Here is a 22064-nt window from a genome sequence, read left to right as displayed (position 1 = left end):
TGACAAGAGCATTGGAGCAGTTCATGCTCCGATGCTCTCCTTTGCCCTGCGCTGAATCAGAAATTTTGTGGAGTATCGGTGATGTACTGGGCTCTTCTTCGGGCTGCCAGGCGGAGGCTTTCACCTAGCAGTGAGCCCGGTGACGTCACCGGCACTGATGTAAAACGGCTAGGGCAGCACTAAAGCCCGCCCATCAGAGCCGGTGATGTCACTGAATACACTGCCGGGCGGAAGCCTTGTTATAGTAAATAAAAGAGCCCTTGCTCTGCTCTATCCTGCGCAGGGCAAGGGAGAGAATGAACTGCTTCGATGCTCATGTCAGAGAGGGCTGCCTGGGTGAAATTATGGCTATGTCCGGGTTAAGCTCCACACCCGGACAACCCCTTTAATGAGAGCACTAAACTAGTTTGAACATCTTTGAAATGGTTATCTGTGTATGCTCTTCCACTTAGTCAAAGGTGCAAAGTAAAAAAACTTTCATTCTCAAAGTCTTTAAAAATATGTGCCTTGTGGGAAATCTTAGGACTGTTTAAACGGTTCAACCAGTGGCCTAGGCAGCAAAAACATTATCCATATCCTAAAAAGCCTAATAAAGAGAGGAAGACACGATGATCTTCTCTGTTCCAGTTGATTCTATACGGAGCTGTAAAATAGACAAAGAGATGCAATTACTTAAGTACAAAACAGAAATGTCCAGAGATGGGTGCTAAAGGTCCATGGAGTATTGTCTCCACATCACTGTAGTAATCTAACAACTGAGCAGAACAAAAACCAAACTGTCTCCCTGGTCAAACATAATGGGATAAAATGACCTCCCCCCCATGTCTGCTGCTTGGGCTGGTGTGATGTCATAGCTGTCTCTTCTCCCTATTTACTATTTAGTGTATTATTTCCTTAATGAGATATTAGAAAGTCACATAGACATAGTCAAGTGATAACATTCTGGATCTGAGTGGAGATGCCAATGGGCACCCAGAACGTCAGCCACCCGGCACAAAGTAAAGTGTCCACATCGCTTTGGGGATGGTAGGTAGAAAGCTCAGCTGGTTTCTATGACTTTGGGTTATGTGTTCTTGAACATATGAGGCCTTGAGATCTTAACCTCCACCCACTGTCAGACCAACCAAGTACCACATTCATTGGCGCATTTTAAACTACTCATCTAGGGAATTAATAGGAGTCCTCCAGGCTGTCTGTATATGGTTGGAGGTGTAAACAGATATACTCTGTCAAGATCTGTAGCTTCCAGGACCATGCCCATAAATAATAGTTTGATATACTGATGGCTATTTGGGCCTATCAGGGTAACTACCAACTATTGTCTAATATACAGTCGGGATGTAGTAGATTATTACTTGGTTCATCTTTAACCTTAGATCCCTGAGAAAAATAAAGAAAACAAAAACAAAAAACACTGATGATGAGGCTCCTACAATACACAAGATAGAAAATCAATAGTAAATAGGGACTACAAATCACCTAAAAGGCACTTGTATCATTATAGAATAGGCTAGGTCTCTTTGGTTGATGATCAAGAAGATCTTAGGCTAGTTTCGCACCTGCAGTGTGAACTCTGGAAGGATGGTCCAGAAGACAATGCCGGGAATAGACCGGACACAAACCACAGCATTGTCTGCTGGAATCCGGCCAGACACAAAATTCTCTGCTGGAACAGCTTGCCGCAATTCACACTGAAGAAACTAGCCTCATCCTCCTTTCTGCAATAAATGAATATTTAAAAAGGTTGGCCTAATCTGGGACCGGCCAATCATATAATGAGAATCGACGGCAGATGTTGGGAGAAAGAAGGATCAAGCTGTTGGATTTCAACATGCACAATTATTTTGCTCCAAGGGAAGTTAAGACACCAACAAACTCTCCTCGCTCTTTTGAGACCACGTTCGAGAACGGGAGGAGTAACCGTCAGCTGAACAACGGTAGAGAAAGTTTCTTGCATAATGTTATTATAGTGAGTTTACATATTTCTTTTTCTCAGAGAAGTATTGTCTGGCCTGTAAGATTCCTTACACCTACTTGGCAAGGAGAATATAGTACCTCCCCTCCCCCCCCCATAATCCAGACTCTGCTCTATAACTCCAAAATGGCCAACCACCTTCGTATTAGCAGTTATAATAGAAAGAACAGCCATAAAAAGCAATAGTAAATATATTTATTCAACTTACCTCATCATCTTCTTGGTCTTTGACTCTATAAAGAGACAATAAGAGTGACCTTAGAACGACTGAATATTTGTACCAATCACATAAATAAGCACAAGTGTCAAAGATAAGTTTCTTACTCAGACTTTCCTTGATGGATATTGATAAATGAAGATTTTTCAGTGTCTAAGAAGAGAGCAGAAGAACAACAGTTTTTATCATGTTCATAAAATGTATCATAGGGATTTGGCTTGTGTCCCAATGACCTGACCATCAATGGGAATTCAACCACATGGGAGTGATACCAAGAACCTTCAAAGATCAGAATTATGAGAGTTGCCAAGCCTATCTAACTACTGTTTAAATACCCTGTGAGATTCACCACTCAGGAACTCAATAAGTCAGAGCAGAGAACCATGACCAGCTTATGTTCAGGAGACCTGTCATATAGGAAGGGGTCGCCCAAAATGGCCAACTTCTTTATTGATTGGGTCTTTCCCTTTCCTTGTGGGTCACTGTTCTTGAGAGGACTACGGACCATGGATGATCTATGGACTCTAGCCTATGAGTTTACAGTCTAGTTTTCTCAAAGTGCATAAACAGTAACAATATGGCACTTTTACCCGGTTTTACCAATTTATTATTGTACTGTATGTTTCACTGACATAAACCCATCACTACAGGGTTGGACTGCACCACCCCAGAACCAGAGGGACCTCTGAAAGGTCCAGGTTATACTACCATAGTGGTCTCTAAAAAGGTGAGAAAAAAACATATTAAACTTTATTGATGACATGGGCCTAGAGAATAATTTTCTCTGGTTGGCCCAAGAAACCCCACATTCATGGTCTACCGCATCCCTCTTTACATTTCTACTGATGGACATTTCCTGATGGAAGATCAAAGTTCCCTCAACAATGTTCTAGGTCACTCAGTCGATATGGCCACAAAAAGAGTCTGAAGTCTTCCCTCCCAGATCTTTACAGACCCAGTTGACTATAGCTGTGTAATCACTTGATACTCCATAACTTGGAGGTGAGAATAATCTGTATTACAGTGCTAGGTTATAGGGGATAAAGTTGACTTACATGTTTCTTGACTGGGAACATTCACGTGGTCTTCATTATTCTGGTCACCTGGAAATAACAACAGATTACTATAATATGTGTAGAAGACTATTAGAAAAGGAGTCCCTTTCTATAAATACGGAAGCTAAGAGAGGTGAGAATAATCTGTATTACAGTGCTAGGTTATAGGGGATAAAGTTGACTTACCTGTTTCTTGAATGGGAAAATTCACGTGGTCTTCATTATTCGGATCACCTGGAAATAACAACAGATTACTATAATACGTGTAGAAGACTATTCGAAAAGTAGTCCCTTTCTATAAAGACGGAAGCTAAGAGGATCAGTCACCAATCTTGGATTGGCTGCTATCCTTCGTTATGTTGCAAGGCCTGTGAAAATCTGGGACAATAGGGGTAGCAACCTCTAGTAGAAGCTCCACAAAGACACACTTTCTTTCTCTTGGAGGAGAGCTAATCTGCATATCCTTTTTCCCAGGGAACATTGCATGGCATCTAAGACTCCCTATGTCAGCTGTGACTCTCTCTGCACGGAGAATCAGCATCCTCAAGGCCTAATGCCAAATGCAAAGCCAACAGATTCTTCTCCTGAGGGTAAGGCCACTGGTTGCCATGAACTGCAGACACATTAAACTGTAGTATTAAACTTCTGGAGGGCAGGGACTGGTTACCAAAGTACTTAATGCCAAGGACTGGGGCATTCAATTAAGGAAAAGTAAGAGGCCTCTTGCTCTACATGCCAAGAGAACATATATGAAGAGTAGACTGTATCTTACATAGTTCCAAAAGTTCAAAAAGACACAGGTCCATCAGTTCTAACCTCTAATACTGTGTTAATCCAGAGGATGGCAAAATAACTCCCCAGGTTGGATACCAGTTGCCCCATATTTCAAAAATGTAAAATTATCCAGCAGCCCTTGCTTTTGGAGTGTATACCGTGGTGAAGCCATGGACTGACTAAGGACTAAGCAACTTATATTCAATGTGTAATTACAGTATGTCATCTGTAAGAAGATATTATATTTTTATCCAGAGATGGACGTACCTTGTCCACTTGAGTCTGATGACCACTTCCAACACTTCCACAACACCACCACAGATAATATCAACACCGATATGAAGGAGACTATGATTATCCATCTATGTGTCCTTTCTGTAAGGAGTAAAACCAGACGTTAGAAGAATTACTAAAAATCTTACACTCTGTGTCAGAATAGACCATCAATATCCCCAATGTATTAATGGACACAACTGTACCCTTTAAATACCACCTCAGAACAAGGATACCCAGTTAGCTATACGTATGGAAACATCTAATTTTCCAGTTTTGGCCTTCATTGGCATGGAGAGTAATTTTCAAGGGAGAATAATCTATATTTATACTTTATATCATCGATGATCATGATGACTTACGTGTATTTGGAACCGAAGAAGATGAAGTTGAAAATGAAGACTTATCATCTTGGTCACCTAGAAATAATTAGAGATTACAGAGGAACATCTCCAAATGACCACACCACATCCAGACCAGTTTTTGGTTTCATCATATCTTAGGCTATGTTCAAATCATGTTCTTTTGTCTCTGGTTCTTTTTACACTGTGTCTGCAGTGGACGTTTTCCATAGCCCCTGATGCATATGTTAAAAGTATCTATAGGCCCTCATTACGCTGTGAATAATGGCCCCATTATGACAAGTGGTCTTTAAGCCTCCTTCAGCAGTGTCCATCAGGACGACCCTTGTTACACTACAGTAGATATTTAAAAAAATATTTTTGTTTTAGCATAGGTCATGGAGGCATCCATTAATTTGTACATGCCCAAGGCTTCCATAGAGAAATCCTCCTAATGGAAACTTTGCAAGAACCCAGCAGACACATTGCGACTAGAACCTAAAACTGTATATAACGTTGGGAACAGCTGTTTGGCCTTCAAGAGATGAAATAGTGTAGTCCACCATACTATCCCATATCTACTCATTCGTGGTAATCTGACGTATACCAGGCAGAAGAACAGTCTATTGAATGCAGCCTGACTACTGGAGTCCTATGGACACGTTTAAAGTGTAAGTTGGGAGATGCTCTAAATGCCAACCAAAAACATGATGTGAACAGACCCTTGTTCATACGGCCCATTTTCTTTCAGAATATCACATCTATAGTGCAATTTTGGTATGTATCAAATACTTTAAGACAGTAGACCCTTTGTGTAAAGACGAAGCAACAGGGATCATTCTCTTATCTATAGAGGCCTCCAGTTTACTGAACAGGTCATGGCGAGGAAACATCAGCCCCAGACTTTGTCTGGTGCCAGAAGCTATAGCCAGCAGTACCCTGTTGCCCGCATTCGATTACCCTATGGTATTTAGTTGGTGCATATGTGCCTGCAAATACATTTAGTTTCGCTCATTTTCATGCTACTGTGCTACCAATCACAGAGCCCCCAATACTCAGCCAAGACATCTATAGGGTCCCCAATATAGGGTTGAGCGGTAAACCGGTGTCAACGATACACCGCGGTATTATAAAACAGCGATATGGCGATATCGCCGTTTCCAAATAACCACGGTATTTGGTGACATCATAGGGGCAGTCATATGCTTGCTGACCCCTCCTAAATTTGTGTCAGCCCGCCCCTGCATCGTGCATATGCATACCGTACATATTACTTCCTGCAGCGGCCGCCCCCCGGATCCTCCTCGCTCCTATATTCAAGTCTCCGCCCACTGGCCGAGCACAGGAGCGAGGCACGCAAAGTCAGGCAGCAGTCCGTGTCCAAGCCAAGGTGGGGGAAGAGGAGACCCTAACGGCCCGGGTGTCAGAAATAAAGGTTGTACTGTCTATGTCTTCTGCGGCCCATGGTGATGGCAGTTGATAAACTATAATGTCTCCTTGTTGCCCCCATACCGGAGCAACAAGAAGACATTGCTGTATGGGGGCCACAAGACATTATTATACTGATGGCAGAGGGGTTACAAATTGTTGTCCCATACAGTATAATGTTACCAGGTCCCATACAGTATATAATGTCTCCTTGTGCCCCGCTGCCTGCCCATACGGTATATAATGTCTCCTTGTGCCCCGCAGCCTGCTCATACAGTATATAATGTCTCCTTGTGCCCCGCAGCCTGCCCATACAGTATATAATGTCTCTTTGTGCCCCGCAGCCTGCCCATACGGTATATAATGTCTCCTTGTGCCCCGCAGCCTGCCCATACAGTATATGTCTCCTTGTGCCCCGCAGCCTGCCCATACAGTATATGTCTCCTTGTGCCCCGCAGCCTGCCCATACAGTATATAATGTCTCCTTGTGCCCCGCAGCCTGCCCATACGGTATATAATGTCTCCTTGTGCCCCGCAGCCTGCCCATACGGTATATAATGTCTCCTTGTGCCCCGCAGCCTGCTCATACAGTATATAATGTCTCCTTGTGCCCCGCTGCCTGCCCATACGGTATATAATGTCTCCTTGTGCCCCGCAGCCTGCCCATACGGTATATAATGTCTCCTTGTGCCCCGCAGCCTGCCCATACGGTATATAATGTCTCCTTGTGCCCCGCTGCCTGCCCATACGGTATATGTCTCCTTGTGCCCCGCAGCCTGCCCATACAGTATATGATGTCTCCTTGTGCCCCGCTGCCTGCCCATACGGTATATAATGTCTCCTTGTGCCCAGCAGCCTGCCCATACGGTATATAATGTCTCCTTGTGCCCCGCTGCCTGCCCATACGGTATATAATGTCTCCTTGTGCCCCGCAGCCTGCCCATACGGTATATAATGTCTCCTTGTGCCCCGCAGCCTGCCCATACAGTATATGTCTCCTTGTGCCCCGCAGCCTGCCCATACAGTATATGTCTCCTTGTGCCCTGCAGCCTGCCCATACAGTATATAATGTCTCCTTGTGCCCCGCAGCCTGCCCATACAGTATATGTCTCCTTGTGCCCCGCAGCCTGCCCATACAGTATATGTCTCCTTGTGCCCTGCAGCCTGCCCATACAGTATATGTCTCCTTGTGCCCCGCAGCCTGCCCATACAGTATATAATGTCTCCTTGTGCCCCGCAGCCTGCCCATACAGTATATGTCTCCTTGTGCCCTGCAGCCTGCCCATACAGTATATGTCTCCTTGTGCCCTGCAGCCTGCCCATACAGTATATGTCTCCTTGTGCCCTGCAGCATATGTCTCCTTGTGCCCCGCAGCCTGCCCATACGGTATATAATGTCTCCTTGTGCCCCGCAGCCTGCCCATACAGTATATAATGTCTCCTTGTGCCCAGCAGCCTGCTCATATGGTATATAATGTCTCCTTGTGCCCCGCAGCCTGCCCATACAGTATATAATGTCTCCTTGTGCCCCGCAGCCTGCCCATACAGTATATAATGTCTCCTTGTGCCCCGCAGCCTGCCCATACAGTATATAATGTCTCCTTGAGCCCCGCAGCCTGCCCATACAGTATATAATGTCTCCTTGTGCCCCGCAGCCTGCCCATACAGTATATAATGTCTCCTTGTGCCCCGCAGCCTGCCCATACGGTATATGTCTCCTTGTGCCCCGCAGCCTGCCCATACAGTATATGTCTCCTTGTGCCCCGCAGCCTGCCCATACAGTATATAATGTCTCCTTGTGCCCCGCAGCCTGCCCATACAGTATATAATGTCTCCTTGTGCCCCGCAGCCTGCCCATACAGTATATAATGTCTCCTTGTGGTCCCCATACAGTATATAATGTCTCCTTGTGGTCCCCATACAGTATATAATGTCTCCTTGTGGTCCCCATACAGTATATAATGTCTCCTTGTGGTCCCCATACAGTATAATGTCTCCTTGTGGCTGCCCCCATACAGTATAATGTCTCCTTGTGGCCCCCATACAGTATAATGTCTCCTTGTGTTTTTTTCTTTTAAACGGGTAATTATCGCGATATATATAGTTATCGCGATAAATTTCTTAATAATGTTATCGTCTGAATATTTTTGATATCGCCCAACCCTACCCCAATACACTACCAAGACATCCATAGGGTCCCCTAAAACCTTCCAGTGCTCTATACACCAACATAATCTTATACTATCCTGCTAACTCTAGGACACCCCCACATTTGCTGGCACAGAAGGGTATGGAGGAGGTGGTCCTGAGACACCACCATTTTTTAGAATACAGACATGTCTGCATTACAAGGAATTGGAGAATTATAGAACAACAATTCCAGCTGAACCCCCTGTATTGATGTTTTTAATCCTTATGTGGACAATGGAAATAGACATGACTATACGAACAAATTCCATGTCCTGGGGGTCTAGTGGCTCCATCCTCTGGACTAGGTTTCCAGTATTGTCCACACCCTGATGATCAGGGTCCTGGTGTCTGTATTTCTAGGTATAGTAGAATCTGATGTCCATGATAGATGGTCAATCTTAAGTAAAAGAATCCTATTGCATTGACCTTCTACAGGGACAATTTAATTTGTTTCTGAAAGGTTATTTAGAGTTCTTGCATATCCTACAAGACAAGGTGTTCCTCATGTAGGCCTCTGCTTCAACCTGATAATGGAGCCCAGCCATAACTGGGACCACATGGTCAACCAGGAGACCAAACCGTCTGTCAGTACAGCAGGTATCTGGAGTCTTATCTTCAGGGTCTGACATCCCCCGCCGCCCTGTAGTACGGTCAGCACTATCCACACTACGTGACTTGTTTTTCTGTAATGTTCATTTGCCCTTGGTTTGCCCTTTAAACTCAATAACCAGGAAAACATACCACCACAAATGGTGACGTTAAAGGTCTCAGTTCTCATTTCACCATCTTCATTTAAAGTAATGTCAACTGTGTATCTTCCAGCATCATCTTCATTCACATTTGCTATGACCACTTCCGTCCCATTATCACGAAGCTCGTATTTGTCCTTCAATATGAAAGTCACTTTGCCATTTTCAGTCTTTGCAATCAGCATGTCTTTTTTGGGGGACGTAAGCTTGAATTCACTCTTGATACCCAAAGATGCAAAAGACAACGTGATGTCGGAATTTAAATGCCCGCATATGTTATGAGTTGGAGCTTGTACTACAACAGAACAGAAAGTATTCGTTAAGGGATCTTACATACAGTAAAACAGTAATTCTCTACTTTACTGAAAAGCCACCACCTCCCAATTCTGTCCGCCAACTTGGTCTTCTGCCATAGATAACTCCAGGCCCCATACAGTGCTATTTTCCACGGTAAAGACCAGAGGTGTCCAGCAAAACAGTAAAGAAACAACCAGACGGCACATTTTACACATGGCATCCACTTTTCCCACGTCTTTGGTTAGGGTCAAGGCACTCAGCTGGTCAAAACACTTGGGTGATCTACGCAATTCTATAAAATATAAAAAAAGGACTGTATATATGTGTATATGTATGTATGTATGTATGTGTATATGTATGTATGTATGTATGTTCGTTCCGCGAACGCAACCATCGATTTCAACAAAACTTGGCATACACATCCCTTGCTACCTGGAAAGAACTCTTGTGTGGGGGGAAGGGGGGTCTCAGCTCTCTAGGACATACCGTTCCCGAGATATTCCCCAAAAATTACCTGCATTAGCCAATACAAGCCTCTCTCTTCATATCTCAACTGCCATACACACGGTCACATGACCCTTATCAGCCAATAGAAGCTCGTAGGCTCTTCGTCTCCACATACACACAGTTTTACTCCAGGTTTCCATAACAACCCAGCCATTTTTCTTCATTGCTGTAGGTCGGCTTTAGGCTAGGGCTGCACGACACATAGGGCACAACGACACTGCTACATGCATCCATCTTGGATGGATTTTTCTGCGACTGTCGAGTCGCAGCATGTCGCAGTGTGACACCATAGCCTATCATTATAAAAATTGTTGTGCGACACGTCGTCATGTAGCCCTAGCCTTAAAGGGGCAGAGCACCGCGGAGGTCACTGCCAAGGGGGCGGGCACAGCGGAGGTCACTGCCAAGGGGGCGGGCACCGCGGAGGTCACTGCCAAGGGGGCGGGCGTCAATATTAAAATAGCAGCTGCTGTGGAGGTCACTGTTAAGGCAGCAGGGTACTGTGAGGTCACTTAAGGGGCAGGGAACAGTGGAGGACACTGATAAGGGGACGGTCCCCTATGGAGCTAAGTGTTAAGGGGCGGGGTGCTGTAGAGGTCACTGTTAAGGGAGCGGGCCCCTGAGAAGGTCATTGTCTAGGGAGTGGGGTACTGTGAAACTCACTGTTAAAGGGGCAGGCTGCTGTGAAGGTCAAAGTTAAGGGAATGGGCTGCTCTGGAGGTCCCATTTTAGGAAGGCTGGGCACTGTGAGGGGGTCAGTGGTCAGTGTTAAGGGGTGGGGGGCTATGCAGGTTACTGTTATGGGGGACACTGTAGCTATCTTTTAACGACACACACAAACATTAAGTGAAATAGATGAAATGGGGTCAGTACGAGTACGATACCACATATGTATAGGTTTTATGGGGGAGATTTATCAAACTGGTGTAAAGTAGAACTGGCTTAGTTGCCCAAAGCGACCAATCCGATTCCACCTTTCATTTTTCACAGCTCCTCTGGAAAATGAAAGGTGAAATCTGATTGGTTTCTATAGGCAACTAACCTAGTTCTCCTTTGCACGAGTTTGATAAATCTCCCCCTATATATGTCTAAATACTGTAAGAATAAGTTAATACTTTGAAAAAAAAAAATATATATTTTGCCCATCACCATCATTTTCTTTAGGGTTATGTCTACTGAGCTGTTTGGGGGCTAATTTTTGTTGCAGGATGATCTGTAGTTTTTATTTATACTATTTTAACACTGGGCGTTATAAATTTTTTAGGGTAAATATTTTTATATTTTACTAGTATAAGTGTTTTTCGGACGTGGTGATGTCCATGATTTTTATGATTTTGCAGGCAGCCTAGGAGGCTAAACATTCACTCATTTTTTTTAATTCAATATTACCATATTCCATACAGCATTCTGGTAATACATGAGTTGCTGATTTCTCATGATGGCCAACATAAGAATTGCAGCTCTAGTACGCTGGGTCTTTTCAGAGAGACCCAGCCTATTAAAGTGAATTGCTGGCAACCCCATAGGCTGCAGAGGGATGCCGGAAATAATCCATAAGCGTGCGCTTCCAGGTTTTCCACTGTTTAGATGCCATTATCATGGCATCTAAAAGGCCGTAATGACCGCAATCGGCATTATTGCCAGTCGTGGTCATTAGTCATGGGCCTCTGCTGTTTGAAACAGCATAGACCTGCTGGCCATGGTGCTCGCTGCATGCGCGAGTTAGCACCATGTTTTAGACATTGCTCCAGCGCCGTACATGTATGGTGCTGGTAGAGAAAGGGTTAAAGGATGCACTTCCATTAGTGCGTGCACTATTACCTGATGTACGCAGTAAGGTCACAGTGCAGCAGAGGCCCAGTGAAGACCAGGGTGCCTGACTGCAAGAGAGACTGCAAGGAGTGGCGAAGCAGGAGTGGTAAGTGAATTTATAACAGGGATCTGATTAGAGATCTGTCTGAAAGGGGGTGGGGGAGGGGGGAATCTCACATGGGGATCTGATCGGAGGTCTGACAGAGGCCTGATCTGAGGTCTGATGCAGGGGTCTGACATGGAGGTCTAAAGACGGTCTGATCTGAGGTTTAATATGGGGTCTGATCTGAGGATTTGATATGGCGGTTTGTTCTTAAAGGTAATGGGGGGGGGGAGGGGATTTACTGTGCACAATATAAGGGGTATTTTCTGTAACCTGGAACAGGGGAGCTAGAGATTAGAGGTCCTGGGGTAGAGGCATGAGAAGGAAGAGGACCTGAAGCAGAGATAGTAGGGAAGGGGATCTGGGGTAGGGACACTAGACAGTGGTGCAGAGGCACTAAAGAGATTGGGACCTGGAGAAACATTATATACAAAGCAGCAGAGACTTAAAGGGGTTGTCCGAGTTATGAAAAAAAATAATATAGCACTGAAAATCTGATATATAACTGAGGTAAGCAAGTTTTATGCAAAATTTTTTTTATATATTTCCTAATTTCCCTGGCCCTTTGTTTACATGCAATAAAAACAATCTCTGCCCCTCCCCCAGCTCTGCTAAGGGAGTGGATACAAGAGCTGCCCTGAGTGACATGTCTGCCTGCTGGGAGAATCAACAGCAACTTGTAAGTGTAGAACTACAAGTCCCACCTATATAATGACACTGCTAATACACACAGGATCTTCCCCCTACCTTCTTGTGCAATGCTCTCTCTAGTCTGTCAGATCCCATAATTGTCACTGCTGAGGCTAGCCAGTATGTGCAGCTGAAGGGGTTAAGAATCTTAGGAGAGAGAGCAGACTGCAGTAAAGGGGGGCGTGGCCAGCACAGTGACGTCTCGTGTACAGGCTTGTAAATTACCTTTATCAGAGCAGGGAGAGAAGCTGACATCACAGGTCATGTGACCCTCAGTGAAATCTGAGAAACCAGCCACTGCAGATAAAGGGAGTTAATTGGAAAGCTGTTACATTTACTTAGGAACATAGAAAGAACAAAAAAATCAACTCGGATCACCCTTTTAAACATGACTATGGGATTCTACAAGGGAAATCATGTTTTACAATAAATGCCCCTTCCCCTGCCCCTTCCTGGATCCCCCCACTGCCCTATCTTCAGCAGAAGATCAGCACACAAAGGAGAAGGCAGCAGCTTCCTAGCCAGCAGTTCTGTGGTAATGACATGTATGTTGCCTTTCTTTCCTTCAAGGAATGTATAAAGTACATGTGCATATTAAATAAGTCGGAAGTACCAAATACGGAGGAGTCGGAGCATTTATCTACCGACTCCACAGCCCTGGTTCTATTCTAGGACCTACTCCCTCTAGTGTTTCTATCCAAAGACCACCACCTTGCTCGAGCGCCTATGCTCTAGGTACCCATTGTTCTCATGCCTCCGCTTCAAGTTCCACTGCCTCCAGTGCCTCTGTGTCACGGATGGGGGAAACCCTCAGCCGTGCGATGCCAGGTGTTGTAGTGGCTACTCGGCCATGAGCACAGGATAGGCAGCAGGTCACCTCCTCAAAGCATCCCTAACCTGACCCTAACTCTTAACCAGCATGGGCCGACCTTTAAGGTAGGAGGACCCATGCGCAGGAACCTCGGAGCCCTATCTTACCCTCCGCAGATCCCTGCGCTAGGAGCTGGGTAGACGACCTACTCCTCCTTGGCACAGAGGAGCAGGAGTCTCAATGGCCAAGCTGTTGGGAAAAGGGGAACACTAACAGACTAATGGAAATGGCAGGCGAACTAAGTAGTTCTACCAACCTGCCACAGCCTTGCTGACTGGATCCCTCAAGAGACAGGAATCCAGAACCATTAGCTGCACCAAAACATAGAAAGCTCCCAACAGAAGAACAAAAAACCTCACCAACATAAAGACATCAACAAGAACAATAATTTTTATGACCACAGGGGTGGCTCTCACAGGCAGGTCAAATACACAGGAGGCTGCTCCAGCTAGCAGGGCTGAAGCAACCTACTGAACCATGCAAAACACTCAGGCTTTATAGGCCAAGAAGCCACACCCACAGTCAGACACACCCAGTGACATCACTCACATACTGGGAAGGGAGTTAACCCTTCCAGCACCACAGAAGGGAAAGTCACAGACAGGGGAAGTGTCCAACAGATCACACTGTGGCTGTTGCCGCTGGCAATGACATGGGTGGCAGCCGTCCAGAAAGACAGCCCGAAGGCCAGGACACTGCCACCACATGTACAACATACCAGACGCTGCCACGGGCAGCCACAGTGAAAGGAAGATTTACGTGCGCACCAATCAACAACAAGTGCACACCAGACATACAAACAAAGTGCATCCACACACGCACACAACTCCCCGGGAATCGCACACATAGCTGTTGTCCGCGGCAACCGCACTGAGGCCAACTACATTATGCCTCAGCTGCGGTTGACACAACAACCACAACCGCGGGCAACTGTATGCGGCTCCCAAGGAGTCACGACCATAACCGTGGCCGTGACACTCTGCTCTAGAGTTACTTTGCTCTAGGTCCCCATCCGTTTTGTGCTTCTGTTCCAGGACGGTGTCCTTTTAGTGCCTGTACGGCAAGATTACCTTTGTCTAGTGTACCTACAGCAGGTCCCCTTGCCCTAGAACCTGAACTCAGATACCCTTCCTTTTTTTGTGCTTCTGCTCAGTCCTCCACAGCCCTGGTTCTATTCTAGGACCTACTCCCTCTAGTGTTTCTATCCAAAGACCACCACCTTGCTCGAGCGCCTATGCTCTAGGTACCCATTGTTCTCATGCCTCCGCTTCAAGTTCCACTGCCTCCAGTGCCTCTGCTCTAGAGTTACTTTGCTCCAGGTCCCCATCCGTTTTGTGCTTCTGTTCCAGGATGGTGTCCTTTTAGTGCCTGTACGGCAAGATTACCTTTGTCTAGTGTACCTACAGCAGGTCCCCTTGCCCTAGAACCTGAACTCAGATACCCTTCCTTTTTTGTGCTTCTGCTCAGTCCTCCTGCCTTTGGTTCTTCTTCTTCAGGTCCTGTTCTCTCTAGTGCCTCTACCCTTGTACTATTTCCCTCTAGTGTTTCTGCTTCAAGTTTTCCCCTAAACTGAGTGTTGCATGCTCCTCTCTCTCTAGCACCTCTGCTCCCTTCTCTCTACTCCATGTCCTCCTCCCTCTGGCACCTCTGCACACACAGGACCCCTTCCCTCTAGCTTTTCTACTCCAATTCCATCTCCTTTTAGTGCCTCTGCTCCAGGCCCCCCTCCCTCTAATGCCTCTGCTAAATAGCCCTCTACCTCAGGCCCTCTTACCTATAGTTGCTCTGCTCTAAGGTGGTCCTACATGTTGTGCCTTTACTAGGTACTGCTCACCCTAGTACCACCGCAGCAGGATCCCCTCTAGTATCTCTTCCCTCAAGTGCCTTTGTTCCAGATCCTCCTCCCTGTGGTACATCTGCTCTACACCCCCCTCTAATACCTCTGCTCTAGGTTCCCCTCAGCCTTAAAAGGGTTGTCCGAGTTATTTTTATGTTCTTTCTATGTTCCTAACTGGGCAAATGTAACAGCTTTCCAATTACCTCACTTTATCTCCAGTGGCTGGTTTCTCAGATGTCACATGACCTGTGATGTCAGCTTCTCTCCCTGCTCTGATAAAGGTCGTTTACAATCCTGTACACGAGACGTCACTGTGCTGGCCACGCTCCCCCCCCCCCCCCCTAACTGCCATCTGCTTTCTCTCTCTCTCCTAAGATTCTTAACCCCTTCAGCTGCACATACTGGCTAGCCTCAGCAGTGACAATTATGGGCACAGGATCTGACAGACTAGAGAGCATTGCACAAGAAGGTACAGGGAAGATCCTTTGTATATTAGCAGTGTCATTATACAGCTGGGACTTGTAGTCCTACACATACACCATGCTGCAGAGTCTCCCAGCAGGCAGACGTGTCACTCCGAGCAGCTCTTGTATCCACTCCCTTAGCAGTGTCATTATACAGCTGGGACTTGTAGTTCTACACACACAACATGCTGCAGAGTCTCCCAGCAGGCAGACATGTCACTCAGGGCAGCTCTTGTATCCACTTCCTTAGAAGTGTCATTGTACAGCTGGGACTTGTAGTCCTACACATACAGCATGCTGCAGAGTCTCCCAGCAGGCAGACATGTCACTCAGGGCAGCTCTTGTAGCCACTCCCTTAGCAGTGCAGGGGGAGGGGCAGAGATTGTTTTTATTGCATGTAAACAAAGGGCCAGAAAAGAACCAAGGAAATTAGGAAATAGATATTTTATTTTTTTGCATAAAACTTGCTTAGCTCATTTATATATCAGATTTTCAGTGCTATATTATTTATTTTCACAACTCGGACAACCCCTTTTAGCCAACAATCTGAGTTTACAAGTTTTTATGGCCTTAGCTCAATGAGAGCAGTTTTTCTAATGGTTTACAGCTTCAGTCTTGAGCTATTGACCATCCATTCCCTTCACTTATACAAGTGTCTCTAGTCCTGCAAAAAACACATTTACCTCATCAGTTATCAGTGAGAGGCTAGGAGGTTAACCATGTAACAGTGGAAGACAACATAATGGAAAGTATTGCCGCTCCTTAACTGTGCGTTGCGTGCCATATAGTGAAGCATATGAAAAGCATGCTTCTTCACGGTCACTTAACGTGTTTGTTTTGCGGTAATGTGACGCACTGCATGCATTGGCCTTTATTCTTACAGTAGAGAAGTACCGTATTTTTTGCAAAAATGGGGGCAAAATAGCAGTGCGTCTTATGGGGCGAATGCTGCGACCGTCCGGTGAATAGGCTGAGAGGGAGGAGGGGCTGGGGGCCGGCATCTGTTTCTGTAATGGCAGCGGGGCCCGGTGCAGTCACTGCATTCTACTACACCGGGCCCTGCTCACTGTAGTATACGGTAATCATATCTAACTTGTGAGTATTGTTAAAGTATTCCAATCATCTTAAATCTAGCGCTGTACTACTTACTACTAACTTCTTGGCAGTCAGGAGGCCGGGTGGGCGCTCGTAGCGTAGCACACTACGTCACACGCCTGCTCTGCCCACTTTATGAATGAAGCAGGCACCGGGCCCCGCTGCCATTACAGAAACGGATGCCGGCCCCATTCACTACACAGGGACACTGTTATGTGGGGGGGGGGAGAATCTGTGGATGACACATAAGATCAGATGCCCCCATAACAGTGCCATCCACAGATGCCCCCATAACATTGCCATCCACAGACCACCATTAGTTCAATCAAAGCCCACCAAAAGCACACCTTTCGGTTCAAAATATATTTTTTCTTATTTTCCTCCTTAAAAACCTATGCGTCTTATAGGGCGAAAAATACGGTAATTAATTATAACTTTCTGTGAATTGGGACATTTAAACTTGCTTTTTTTAAAATTTTTATTCCAATTTAAATCTAGTAGGAGTCGGAGTCGGAGTCTGTTCGTTTTTTCAGGTACCCCAAATTGCCTCTGACTGAGACTCCAACTCCACAGCCCTGAATAGAAGCACAAGAAGGAAGGGAACCTAGAGCAGACACTCTAGAGAGATGGAAACCTGGAACTAAAGGGATGTGTCCTGGAACAGAGGCAGATTAAGGTGAAAACCTTGGACAAGAGAAGAGGTCATGAGGTAGTGAGAGAGAAGGGGGCCTGGAGCCGAGGCACAAAGAAAAAGGGGACCTGGTGACAATCAAGTATGGAGATTGAGTCCTAGAACAAAGGCACTGTGGAGAGGTGCCTGAGATAAAGGCACCAGTGGTAGTGAACCCTGGAGCATAGGTACTACAGTGAGGTGGACAAGGAGCAAGGGGTAGATAAAGGGAGGAGCACCGATAAAGAGGCACTCGAGAGGGAACCTGGAGCAGAGGCACTAAAGGGATTGGGACCTGGAGGAGAAGCACTAGATGTAGGGGAACCCAGCTCATAGCATTATAGGGTGAGGAACCTAAAGAAGAGGCACAAGAGTAAAGGAAACCTTGAGCAGGGTTGTAAGAAGGATGGGGACCTGAAGCAGAGGTAATAGAGGTGGGGAGCTAGAGAAGAGGCATAAGTGGGGCAAGCCTAGGGAAGAGGCTTTAGAAAGAGGGGAACATGAAGCAGTGGTATGAAAGTAACAAGGATTTTGTGCAAAGCTACAAGAGGCAAGAAAGCCTAGACTGGGGGCACCAAAGGATGGGGAAAAGTAACTGCAGGCATGAGAACCTAGAACAGAGGCACTAGAGGGGTGGGGACCTGGAGAAGAGGCACTAGAGGGGTAGGGACCTGGAGAAGAGGCACTAGAGGGGTGGGGACCTGGAGAAGAGGCACAAGAGGGTAAGGGACCTGGAGAAGAGGCACTAGAGTGGTGGGAACCTGGAGAAGAGGCACAAGAGGGTAAGGGACCTGGAGAAGAGGTACAAGAGGGTAAGGGACCTGGAGAAGAGGCACAAGAGGGTAAGGGACCTGGAGAAGAGGCACAAGAGGGTAAGGGACCTGGAGAAGAGGCACAAGAGGGTAAGGGACCTGGAGAAGAGGCACAAGAGGGTAAGGGACCTGGAGAAGAGGCACAAGAGGGTAAGGGACCTGGAGAAGAGGCACAAGAGGGTAAGGGACCTGGAGAAGAGGCACAAGAGGGTAAGGGACCTGGAGAAGAGGCACAAGAGGGTAAAGGTCCTGGAGAAGAGGCGTAAGAGGGTAGGGGACCTGGAAAGGAGGCGTAAGAGGGTAGGAGGCCTGGAACAGAGGCACAGAGGATAGGAGACCTGGAGCAGAGACATAAGAAGGTAGAGGACCTGGAGCAGAGGCAGTTAGCAGTGCCTGAGTGATAAAACTAGAGTTGTGCTTGAGAAGTCCATGAGAGGCAAGTAATACACAGAGATGGTGATACTTGCATTGCAAAAAATGGGAGTTGGCTTAGGGGTGTGACTTGCATAATAGGGCGTGGCTACCCTACTATTTAGGATACTGTAGTAGCATAGCAGCAGGGGAAGAGGGAACTGATGGTTCCCTTGTCTAATCAGTGTTGACAACCACACAACTTTATCTGTACCCTGAGGACACAGATGCAATTAAGGATGGAGGCCCTGGAAACTGGGTGAATAGCAAAGGAGGCCCAAAATCTGAGGGACTCCAAATAATTCTGGGAGAGTTGCCAGATTGAAAACAGTTTATGGATATCTGGGCTGATTCCGATGACCACCCATTCACTTGTATGGGGCCCCGACAAACTTAACAACTCTTCCAGGAGCCTGCCGAAAGTTTTGAGAGCATTGGCAAGCATAACAGAAGTCTTCATAGAAGCAAGATGGAGAGTGATATCATCAGCAGCCTGTGCCTACCTGCTCCAGGAATGAGCCATAGACTGCTGCTTACCACATTTTGCCAATATAATTGTGATAGGGCGAAATTAATGTTCTTGGTGCCCAAATCAAGCAATTCAGAAAGCAGTGCTCAATGCAGGACCAGAAGGCACCTGCTGTATATCGTGTCTCTGGAGGACACTGCCAGCTCCTACATCACTTATATCAAGGCATTGAGCTTTTTAACCCATAAATTGTTTCTTTCACCCTCTGACTGCACCCCAGCTGGCTGACTACCCCTCCACCCATGCCAATCAGGACACCGCACCATCTTTCATTACTATACACCAGATTGTCTAGGGTTAATAGATACACAGCAGTCATAAGTCTCCTAACTTTTCCTGCCACTGCTTTATGATTGCATGGCTGAGATAAGGGTCGATTTACACACGCGCAGGGAGAACGCGCACGGACGGGGTGGCGCAGGGAGAACGCACACGGAAGGGGTGGCGCAGGGAGAACGCACACGGAAGGGGTGGCGCAGGGAGAACGCGCACGGACGGGGTCGTGCAGGGAGAATGCGCAGGGAGATGGGGTTGTCTATGCACACGGATGGGGTTATATAATGCAGAATGTACACGGGAGAGTCGCAAAAAAATGCTGCAACAAACCTGCAGTGTGTGACTATACCCCTAAAAGCTGCCCTGTACCCTGCAGCAGGGGAAGGGTTACCAGGCAGTGACTGACATGTTCCTGAGCAGTGATGGCCAGTTTGCCGACGAACACATGCGATCTGCCATCTTTATTCCCAAGTCCTGCAATGCAGAGGTAAGCCCTTACCTGTGCCTGCGCCGCGAGCCGCTCTGAGACACATGTGGTCACTGGGAGCAGGCAGTTCCGAGAACAGCCCGATCAAGGCCCTGCATGCTCCCGGTGACCACACAGGACACGCCGCTGTCTACACATGCAGTATTACTCACCTATAGCTAGCAGGCATGCAAACACAAGGATCCTCAGGAGCTCTGCAATCTCCATGATGCCGTCAGATCCACCATATATTTTTTTCCTACGTCACATGACGCTGCCTGTGCTTCCTGTTCCCTCCCCTCCTTTTGAGGTCTCCATAGCAACAGAGAGTGCTGCACATTGACAGCTGCAGATAAACCACCAGGCTGCTGATCATTCACATCTTTTCTTCTCATAGATTTCTTTTTTAATGCTTTTAGTGTTTTTTTTAATCAGTTTAGACTCATTTTTATTTTTTTCTGCTAGTACATTCACTTTAAAAACCATCTTTTTTTTCTATTCATCTTAAGAAATTTGACTGTGACACGTAGGGCTTCTCTTACATTTTTGTATTTTCACTGCAAATAAAATACTTTTTTTAAAACATCATGTAACGTTTCCGTACTTTCATTTTTATATATGAGATATATAGTTTTTGAGGGACTAGAAGCTGCCGTGATGGCAAGTATCAGCTACAGTGTGTCCTCCACAGATCCCCCATAACAGTGTGTCCTCCACAGATCCCCCATAACAGTGTGTCCTCCACAGATCCCCCATAACAGTGTGTCCTCCACAGATCCCCCATAACAGTGTGTCCTCCACAGATCCCCCATAACAGTGTGTCCTCCACAGATCCCCCATAACAGTGTGTCCTCCACAGATCCCCCATAACAGTGTGTCCTCCACAGATCCCCCATAACAGTGTGTCCTCCACAGATCCCCTATAACAGTGTGTCATCCACCGATTCCCCCATAACAGTATCATCCACAGATCCCCCATAACAGTGTGTCCTCCACAGATCCCCCATAACAGTGGGTCATCCACAGATCCCCATAACAGATCCACAGATCCCCCATAACAGTGTGTCCTCCACAGATCCCCCATAACAGTGTGTCCTCCACAGATCCCCCATAACAGTGTGTCCTCCACAGATCCCCCATAACAGTGTGTCCTCCACAGATCCCCCATAACAGTGTGTCCTCCACAGATCCCCCATAACAGTGTCATCCACAGATCCCTTCATGACAGTGCGTCATCCACATAATCCTTTATAAAAGCGGTTTGAGTCCAGCCAAGTCTCTGCATATTTCCCAGGTTGCGACTAAATTTTGTGCTGGTCCAGATTATAGTTAACGGGGCGGTCGGACCTCCTGGCAGCTTCCGGCAGAAGTGTCTCCAGACATTTGCCGAAGATATCCAGTGCTAGTTTGAAACTAGCCTTAATAATTTACTTTTTATTAAATGAACAAAATTGCAAAGTCATTGAACACAATTAAAATCTAAGTCAAACCTTTGATGTCACCAACCTTTGCCTTCAAAGCAGCATCAGTTCCTCCAGGTATACTTCCACACAGATTTGAAGGAACCTTGCAGGGAGTTTGTTCAAAACATCCTGGAGAACAAATCACAGGTGTTCTGTGGATGACATCTTGCTCAAATCCTTCTGTCTCTTCCTGTAATCCCGGACAGACTTGATTAGGGTCCATTCACACGTCCGTAGTGTATTGCGGGTCCGAAAAATTACGGATCCGCAATACACCCGGCCGGCAGCCCCATAGAACTGTCTATTCTTGTCTGCAATTGCGAACAAGAATAGGACAGATTTTATTTTTTTCCGGAGCCGCGGACCGGAAGTTCGGGGGCGCACTCCGGAAATGCTAATGCAGAGAGCACACTGTATGCTGTCCGCATCCATTCCTGCCCCATAGCGAATGAATGGGTCCGCACCCCTTCCGCAAATTTGCGGAACAGATACGGACCCATTCTATGGACGTGTGAATGGACCCTTGGCTGAGGGCTCTGCATCTCTGCCAATCAACTGTTTTGGAGTATCTCCAACGACACAACTAGACTGCTCTGTCCTTAGTAGTCCTCTTCTGCAGTGTCTCTGTCTCTTTCCTACAACAGCAAACAATTGTTTAACATCTTTAACTCTCTTCTCTGTCCCCCGATACTCCCTCCTCCCTTCTACACCCTCATCTCAGCCGAAAACTTTGCCTCATATTTGAAACATAAAATTTGC

At 46.4% G+C, this 22064-nt stretch overlaps 1 protein-coding gene across 1 annotated transcript; it reads right to left on the bottom strand.

Annotated features, from left to right (window-relative positions):
- Positions 1 to 223: 223 nt before the first annotated feature.
- Positions 224 to 20136, bottom strand: LOC122922148. Its single transcript, XM_044272647.1, has 9 exons — positions 20016 to 20136; positions 8995 to 9297; positions 4657 to 4713; positions 4289 to 4396; positions 3434 to 3481; positions 3248 to 3295; positions 2300 to 2345; positions 2184 to 2208; positions 224 to 643 (listed from the first exon to the last, which is right to left on the bottom strand). The coding sequence occupies exons 1-9, from the start codon at positions 20068 to 20070 to the stop codon at positions 587 to 589; spliced, it is 747 nt and encodes a 248-aa protein (XP_044128582.1). The 5' UTR covers positions 20071 to 20136; the 3' UTR covers positions 224 to 586.
- Between the last annotated feature and the right edge of the window lie 1928 nt (positions 20137 to 22064).

The sequence above is a fragment of the Bufo gargarizans genome, chromosome 11 (assembly GCF_014858855.1).
Source record: "Bufo gargarizans isolate SCDJY-AF-19 chromosome 11, ASM1485885v1, whole genome shotgun sequence".
Classification (NCBI taxonomy): domain Eukaryota; kingdom Metazoa; phylum Chordata; class Amphibia; order Anura; family Bufonidae; genus Bufo; species Bufo gargarizans.
The sequence above is the reverse complement of the archived record's forward strand: the minus strand, read 5'-3'. Positions and strand labels throughout refer to the sequence as shown.

Coding starts and splice junctions, on each gene's coding strand:
- LOC122922148 (XM_044272647.1), bottom strand. CDS start 20,070: ATGGAGATTGCAGAGCTCCTGAGGATCCTTGTGTTTGCATGCCTGCTA. Junction 4,397..4,656: donor TTCTTCGGTTCCAAATACAC/GTAAGTCATCAT, acceptor TACTCCTTACAG/AAAGGACACATAGATGGATA. Junction 644..2,183: donor AAGACCAAGAAGATGATGAG/GTAAGTTGAATA, acceptor TCTATTTTACAG/CTCCGTATAGAATCAACTGG.